Source organism: Lepisosteus oculatus, chromosome 26 (genome assembly GCF_040954835.1).
Source record: "Lepisosteus oculatus isolate fLepOcu1 chromosome 26, fLepOcu1.hap2, whole genome shotgun sequence".
Taxonomy (NCBI): Eukaryota; Metazoa; Chordata; class Actinopteri; order Semionotiformes; family Lepisosteidae; genus Lepisosteus; species Lepisosteus oculatus.
In genome coordinates this window covers 10,931,808-10,940,251 of record NC_090721.1, presented here as the reverse complement: position 1 = coordinate 10,940,251, position 8,444 = coordinate 10,931,808, and the positions used below count along the sequence as shown (strand labels likewise).

The window sequence follows — 8,444 nt, the reverse complement described above, 5'->3', positions numbered from 1 at the left end:
AGGCGAAAGCTGCAAGGCCAGCGTAGGCAAAAAAAGGAAGAAAAGCCTGGCAATAGGAAATAAAGGTGTTCTTGCTCAGTGTGCTGATGTTGTTTGAGGAAGAGCTTCCTGTGTGTCGATGAGCTGCACTGGCAGTACGCAGAGAAACTCACCTGGTTCTCCTCTGACACAGCTCCTCTCACAGTCCACTAGTGACCCTGCGCAGAGAACAGGAAGTCAGCTCCACACACAGGAAACAGGTGAACGGGCAGCTGGCCGTGCTGAGAGAGCTGTACTTACTGCACTCGAGTGGCTCAGCTTGTCGAAGCGAAACTTCAGGTTGGATCTTGGTGATGTCTTGCTTTTCACATCTACTTTTCAAACACAAATACAGAGATGAGCATGTCCAAACGCTCAGTATCAATAACTGTAATCAATACTATCAATTTGGCCAAAACTATACTGATGCAAGAAATCCAATATACTCTCAATGAAAGCATCGGATGCCCAGCTGTCATTACAGTCAGATTTCTGCTGTGTCCAGCTGACCGCAACCCTAACCTCACGTCTGACCCACAGCCTGGCTTTAAACTGTTTTTAAACATCTGTTAAAAACCTTACAATGTGCCATTGCGATGTGTAACCGTATTTCCTGTTATAATGTTTTACTTTTTGTGAGAAGGAATATTGGGATATTGTAGTAATAGGGGCATTAGATAAGAAGCATGGTACTGCGGTCAGCGACAGGAAGTGCTGCCGGTACAGCTGGCACTGCTGCAGGGCTGCGCACCTGTGGGGCTGCGGCTCATGATGACGGGAGTGGTGGGTCCCTGGCTGTCGCCGCTCAGAGACGGGCTGTACACAAACTGGTCCCCGCGGAACGGCGAGGCTGTGGAGGGCTGGCTGCTCTGTGGGGAAGAGGGGGAGCAAGGTCAGAGGTCAGTCACCTGGCGCACACTCCATCACCAGGGTCTATACATGAGAACTCTGGGAAAAATGGTTCGAAATTGTTTCATCTGCTGATACCGTATCCGGGCAAAGCTACCGACTGATCAGATTTAGGAAAGACATCTTCAGGTCTATTAGCAAGCCCGGGCAGGAAGGGTGTGCGGTGTGTCTGATGGATGTCGGTCCAGTCGGCGGGACTCACGGTGCTGTCCAGCTCCTCCAGCGCCTCGCTCTCCCCCGCCGTGCTGCTGAAGCTGCTGGTGCTGGACGAGGAGCGCGAGATGTTGGCGCGGCTGCAGTCCTTCAGCTTGATGAACGGCCTGTGGGGACAGAACACACCCTGAGCAGGGGGGCCCGGTGACGGGGCTGCACAGCCACAGGCCAGAGCACAGGTCCCCGTCCCAGTGGGGTGAAAAATGTATTTTGTGGAGCGGTGGACTGTGGCCAAGGGTAATTTCAGGGTAGGGGGCGCTATATCAAGTTCAAGTTCAAGTTTATTCTCATCATACTCATATACAGGTATATGGTATAACAAAATGCTATTTAGCTAGCTCTCAGATGGTAAGCAGTACAAAACAACAACAACAACAATAGAATTGTATAAGAAAAGAAAGACAGAGACAACAGGCAATGTGGAAAACAATCATAAATTATGTACGTGAACACTGGGGAGAGGGACACTGAGGACTAGGAGCAGTAACAATAAGAAAAGAACAAAATAAAAGCAATGATAAAAAGATCCGTTTGAGTGAGCTCGCTGGGCTGCTGCCTCACTATCTGAGCCCTGTCATTATCACTGAGATGGTTCTCCAGTTTGGACCCTGCGCCAGATTTCAGTGCCCTGTGGCAAAGCTCACAGTTTGCCTGAAGTGAGCCGATTCCCCAGAAAACATCCTGCTGGGTTACTGAGCATTCAATGTTACTGTATGGAAATCAGATATCACTATCAGATAGTGTAACAGACAATATTTACTACACTTAATAGATCAGCGCGTAACCACCTGGAGTTGAAGCGTACTGATACACTTGTCTGCAGCTGCATAAATGCTAAAGATCTTTTATACATGGATATTTTTAATGAACAAGCAAAGGTTTATTCCATGCTGAAAAGAGAAGAAAGGAAACGCAATGTTTCGACTGCCCCACCTGAAGAAGGCTCCACAGCCGAAACGTTGTGTTTCCTTTCTTCTCTTTTCAGCCTGGAATAAACTTTTGCTTGTTCCTTTGCGGCCTACGCATGCTGACGCAGCTCCCTACTTGAACTATTTCTAATGAAATCAACTTTGAGAATCAATTGTGATTTGCATGCTAGAAACAGTTACAGTAAAAATTACACAAAACACAACAAGAATCAAGGTACTGATAGATTTCACAACTGTTTGCTTGTGTGAAGAATTGCATTCAGGTAGATGGAACCCCTTTACCTCTCCTTGCTGGGACAGATCTCCGGAGAGCTGGGATTGGATGACGTCTCTGACTTCATGTCCTGGGGTGTGTGGCTGTTATCGTGTGTCTTCTGGGCGCCAGAGACATGATCACTAAGTAGCAGAAACAGAACTTTTTCACTCACTAGAAATCTTTTGGTTCATATTTCAGAATACATGTATTCAGAGCAGCTAAGAGGGTTAAAATGATCCTACAATTAATTGATCTTAAATGTTCTAACAAACTTGTTGCCTACAGTCCAATTGCTGCTTTTCATGCTTCTGATAAATGACCAGCAGGTGGCACCATCTGACCATGTCTCCAGCTCAGGCTGGGGAGTAAAAACGGAATGAAGAGACGATTCACTTTAAACTCTTGGAGGTCAATACAATGCTTTTCCCACATGTTAAATGTTTAGAAAAGATATGCAGAAACCTCCTGAACTGCAAACATTCAGATCACTTTTGCAATATTAAACTGTGTTGGCATCACTACCCAGCTCATCTGGGGCTCGGGTACAGGTGTGCAGTATCCCTACCCCAGCTCACCTGCGGCTCAGATACAGGTGTGCAGTATCCCTACCCCAGCTCGCCTGCGGCTCAGGTACAGGTGTGCAGTATCCCTACCCCAGCTCACCTGCAGCTCAGGTACAGGTGTGCAGTATCCCTACCCCAGCTCGCCTGCGGCTCTTGTACAGGTGTGCAGTATCCCTACCCCAGCTCACCTGCGGCTCAGATACAGGTGTGCAGTAACCTGACCCCAGCTCACCTGCTGCCCAGGTACAGGTGTGCAGTATCCCTACCCCAGCTCGCCTGCGGCTCAGATACAGGTGTGCAGTAACCTGACCCCAGCTCACCTGCGGCTCAGGTACAGGTGTGCAGTATCCCTACCCCAGCTCACCTGCGGCTCAGATACAGGTGTGCAGTAACCTGACCCCAGCTCACCTGCTGCCCAGATACAGGTGTGCAGTATCCCTACCCCAGCTCGCCTGCGGCTCAGGTACAGGTGTGCAGTAACCTGACCCCAGCTCACCTGTGGCTCAGGTACAGGTGTGCAGTATCCTGACCCCAGCTCACCTGCGGCTCAGATATAGGTGTACAGTAACCTGACCCCAGCTCACCTGCGGCTCAGGTACAGGTGTGCAGTATCCTGACCCCAGCTCACCTGCGGCTCAGGTCCAGGTGTGCTGTATCCCGACCCCAGCTCACCTGCGGTTCTTGCTGTCCATCTGGCTGTCCGCGCTGGCGTGCAGTCGAGGAAAGAGCCCCGAGCGCCTCTTCACCGGACTCTTCAGGGGGCTCTTGGCTGACAGGACGGGCGGCTGGAACACACAGCACAGGTGTCACTGCACAGCTGTCCCCTCCGGCAGCGCTCTGAGAGCAGCTGTAAAACCCTTCCAGCCCTTCCACTCTCTTCTCACGGGCTTATCCTCTGACTCCAGGTAGCGCACTGACTCCTGACACCTCCTGCCTTTTTGGGCACACCTTTCAAACTGGTCTTCACTGTGATACAGAGGCTGAGCAGGAAGGGGGAAACTAGCTGGATCCATACCGCACGGCACTGATCCCAGGATGCCCCGGTACACAGCACACACGCCCCCCCCTCACCGTGAAGGTGCTCTTGGTGCACTCGTTGCTGCTCTGCGGGATCACCCCACTCAGGCTGCCTGGCACCCCTCCGCCATGCTGCTTTCTGTGGGAGCCCACCATCGTCTCCATGGAGTGACTGCGCACTCGCATCGCCCGCTGCCACAGAGAGGGAGAGAGGGGACTTCAACACCTCTAAAGCAAAAGACATACTGTATGTCTCCAAGATCCATCCATGACAGTGTTTCTGCGTAGACCAGCTCACCAATACCTTGATTTGTTCAATGATGTATATTTTCATTAAAGAGTGAGGGGTTCTTTAGAGCTACTGTACAATGCAACTGATCTGTAATCCCAGTATGTGACTAAAAAAACAATCCAACAGCCAAGAGCAGGTAGTAGCACACCAGGCACCTCCCAGAGCTGCTACAGCAAAGTGTCTCAACATGCTGGCACTAAAGCAGACTCCAGTCCACCCAGACGCTGCTATAGGGTCTGTCACGTTTGCAGATGCTTGAAAAACAGGTGGAATCGCAAAGAGTTCACAGCAGCACAAGCTATTCCGGAGCGCTGGGCAGACACCTAGCAAACATAAACTGACATGGAGAAGCACAGAGGGTTTCATGAGGGAGGCAAGAACTGGAACACTGAACTGGAAGCAGCAAACTTGAGAGTGGGATCTAGGTGGTCATGTAGACTCACCTTGTTTCATCAGCTAGAGAGAAGCAATAAAAAGCAACAGAACGCTGCAATCTGTTCTCGTGAAAGTAGAATTGAAATGAAAGGGAGTCATGATAACAATATGACATTTGTTAAACCTCACTCTGAATAGAGTGTGAGATTTTTGGTCGTCACGTTACACAGAGGCTGAGGCTTTGCCTAGGAGCACAAGCTGACTTAATCTTATTCTAAAGAGAACGTCATACTCAGATAGGCTCAAGAACAGAATCTCTCCAGCCTGGAAAACAGACAGATTAAGTAGCGACTTGATTCAGTGAGTCAAAATCCTGAAAGTCTCTCACCAAGTCATTTCAGGGCATTTCTACAGCACCAACAAAAGAACACATAGACATATGGAAATTGAGTTTAGGGACACATGAGACAACAAAAGAGGAGACACCTTTACCGAGAGGATCGTGGGATATGCCTCTTTACCTCAAGTTCATCGGGTCCTTTAAGACAGAATCTGAATTCTTCGTTCTTTAGACTTCAGATTTACTAGTAACCACATGGGCTCGAAGGGAATTTTTTCTCAAATTCCTGTAGGTCAGAGGTCACCACTGCTGGCACTGGAGAGCCCCAGCGCAGTTACTCTTATAGTTCACTCTAAATCAGAGTGTCTCCACTTACACCTAACAGTTCAATTAAGAGAACTCTGGTCCTTGAAGGCTGAAGAGAACTTAGATCTTAGTTCCAAGTGATTTGTAAATTACTTGAAACAAAATTACAAACAAATCCTGAGAAACTGCCGGTTTTGAAGGTGTCCTGGAAAACCTGCTGGACTGATGTTCTCCAGGCCAGGTTGGAGGTTTAAGGTTTCTTTTCTCTGGCTGAGAAGAAGAGGGGATTTAAATCCCTTTTGTTATGAGCAGTTTATTTGATCAGAATGACCTCACACACCAGGCAAATAAATAGCAGTCCATAAGCATCACCCTACTTTGGGTTAAATGTTCATTTCACAATAACAGCGATTAGCCTGTTACTGAAATCAAAGCTCATCCCGAACCGACAGGAAGTGTGCCGAATCTTGTTTGCAGTTTTGCTAGATCTTGAAAAGCCTCACCTCCATTCTAGTGGTATCAGCCTGCCTTCATGTGGTTCTGCCTGGTCACTGAGCACTGCACAACACCGCACGACCAGCATATTCTTTGTGGATTACTATTCATATACTGTACACACGCTTTCAAACACATGAACACCAACAGGGAAAGCCAGCACTGTTTAGGTAATATGACTTTGTATATGAATATGGTTAGGTCTGCCTGTAGTGTTTCAAAGTGGCTGAGAAAAGCCTAGCTGTGTCCCTGATGGATAAGAGGGCGTGTGGAGTCCAGTGCTGCCTCATTCTTGCTGGGCTACTGAACAGCTGTTCATCAGAGCAGACTGACCAGAATGGCGGTCCATTGCAATTGGACCTCCTGGGTGACTGTGGGAAGGTTGTGAGCACACTGACGTATTGCATCAACCTCTAGTCAAGAGCTTCCTCAAATCGGACTTTGCTCCAGGATGTAAAATTTAATTAATTTCATTCCTGGCCATATGTTCAGAGTGATGCATACTGCGCTCTTTTAAACTAACCATATAATGTGAACGCATTAGGTGCTGTAGTAAAAGCATGAGGTGTAGCTTAGAACTGAAACAAAAAAGATCATAAAGATATAATTAATTCCAAGCGCTCTTGCACAGTTGTGAAAATCCAGCGCAAAGACATAGTGGTTAATCTCATCCGCCAACACCATTCGCATCATCGTCCTGTGCAAGGCCGGCAGGAAAAAAAAAGAGAGTGAATCAAACTTAAATGAAAAGTGCATGCAAACGTTTATTTGTTATCTATTTAATCATGAAATCGGTTGACAACAAAAGTCGCAAAGCATAGTAAAGTCCAACAGCCAGTGCGCAGGCCAGCACAGCTCTCAGGTTATTGACGTCTGCGAGCCCCACGCTCACTCTCCTCAGCAGAGGGGCTGTCGCTGCCTGCAAACATCAAGGGAACCAGACAGCCATGGTGAGAATCTGTGCAACGCCAGAGGCACAGCTTCATCACAATATGCTTCACCCGCACCATAAGACTGATTCTTACTACACGTGCCTGTGTCGGTGAAGAAAGAGAGTGAGTGAGTGTATCTGACAAAACAGCAGCCACAGTCATAGTCTCCTCTCACTGCGGATCACTCCTGCATCAGCCTCGCACCTCTCACACAGGGCTCCCCTCATGCAAGGAGACTGCTGAACACTGGCCAGTGAAGAGCACCACTGAATCCCAGCTCCAGTGAAGACAAGCAGAGAGCGTAGAGGGCTGACCAGCCACGTCAGTGTCCTCACAGTAAAAGTGTCCGAACACAATGCACCTATTGGGCTGGCACAGAAGACACAGAGGACCTGTGTACCAGGACAGTTAACGTCAGTTAATGTGGTGGCTGCAGGTGGAGGGGACAGGATTGCGAAATAAGGGCTAGCCCTACCTTGAAGGACTCCAGGAGGCCACCGTGGCTACCGTTCTCCATCCTGTCGTCGTCTGAGCCGAGCCCCAGCATGGCCTGAGTCTGCCGGTGCAGCTCGTCGTGCAGGTTGTCGAGCAGCGCCGCCCGTGTCCGCCCCTGCAGAGAGCCAGCCAGGAGCGAGAGGTGAGACGACCGCGCGCCGCGGTTCTCGTGGGGAGGGGGATCTGCAGACACGCAGCCAGAGGAGGGGGGGGAGGGGGGGGGCGGGTTGCAGAGACCAACAGTAAAAGATCCCCCTGCGTGCATTACAGCTTGCCTCCCGTGCTCTCAATTTCTCTCCACGTAAGCGTGCTTTCCGCCATGCTCAGCCCAGTCAAAAGCAGGGTTAAACTTTTAAAAAGGGAAACGGGTTCGAGAAAGATGGCAGCGAGGACGAGGAGGGAGACAGAAACAACGCACGTGGAGGCAAACTGCTCCATCCTCACCTCCAGCTTGGCAAACTTGTCTGACTTGTAGCAGGCGTTTTCAGCATTGATGAGCTTCGTGAGCAGGAACTCCCGGAACTCAGGACCCTGGAGAAAAGCCCCATTTCAGTTCGACACTCGTTACAGCCCCAGCCGTCCGTCACCAAGCAATAAGTGTGACAACAATAGCCTAATTCTGAATGTTAAAAAAAACGAAAGAAATAGTTTTCGAGCCCAGAGCAGCTGGTGATCACTCACAGGTAGTAATCCACAACGAAATTAGCACTCAGGTCTTTTCATATTAGTACTTAGGAGTACAAATAGACCGTAACCTGTGCTGGTCTACTCATCTTGAGAGTGTTTGCTCCAAAGATCAGCAGAGCTTCTATTTCCTGCGAAGACTGAGAGTGTTTGGGGTTCAAACAGGAAGTAATGCTACTCTTTTACCGTGCTGTAATCGAGAGCATTATCAGGTATGGTATTTCAGTGTGGTTTGGTCATCTAGCAGTTCATATTAAATCGCAAATGACCCGCCTCATCCAGACAGCTTTGAAGGTCATGGGAGTGAAACAGCACCCCTCCCTGCAGACAATCTTTGAAAAATCCCTAATCAAACAGGCAGGAAAAATTCTTTCAGATCCTTCCCGCATCCTCAACTCTGAATCTCAACTTATTCCTTCTGGGAAACGTTTTAGGGTTCCCAAATGTAAGTCAGGCCGATACAACCATTCCTGTGTTCCACTCTCCATTAAAGCTGTCAACGCAAATGTCAAGGATAAACTCAATTTTGACTCTTACAACCCACTCGAGTTTGTGTTATAAATGTTACATGTCATGTTGTTATGTGTTATACTGTCCATGTGCAATAGAATGATGTGCAA

The 8,444-nt window shown here is 48.8% G+C and overlaps 1 protein-coding gene across 15 annotated transcripts in view; it reads right to left on the bottom strand.

Annotated features, from left to right (window-relative positions):
- Positions 1-8,444, bottom strand: part of rap1gap2a (RAP1 GTPase activating protein 2a) — a 100,548-nt gene that overhangs the window by 3,568 nt on the left and 88,536 nt on the right. For 13 of the 15 annotated variants that reach the window (XM_069184193.1, XM_069184184.1, XM_069184183.1 and 10 more), the window contains 9 exons: positions 7,585-7,671; positions 7,121-7,255; positions 3,960-4,097; positions 3,561-3,673; positions 2,352-2,465; positions 1,130-1,247; positions 770-887; positions 280-350; positions 153-197 (listed from right to left, as the gene is read on the bottom strand). In XM_069184193.1, the coding sequence (XP_069040294.1) occupies positions 189-197; positions 280-350; positions 770-887; positions 1,130-1,247; positions 2,352-2,465; positions 3,561-3,673; positions 3,960-4,097; positions 7,121-7,255; positions 7,585-7,671 (903 nt within the window). In that variant the 3' untranslated portion in view covers positions 153-188. Of the gene's footprint in view, positions 1-152; positions 198-279; positions 351-769; positions 888-1,129; positions 1,248-2,351; positions 2,466-3,516; positions 3,674-3,959; positions 4,098-6,454; positions 6,633-7,120; positions 7,256-7,584; positions 7,672-8,444 lie in introns of those variants that run through there. The other 2 variants (XM_015367715.2, XM_069184192.1) reach the window with 2 other exon arrangements.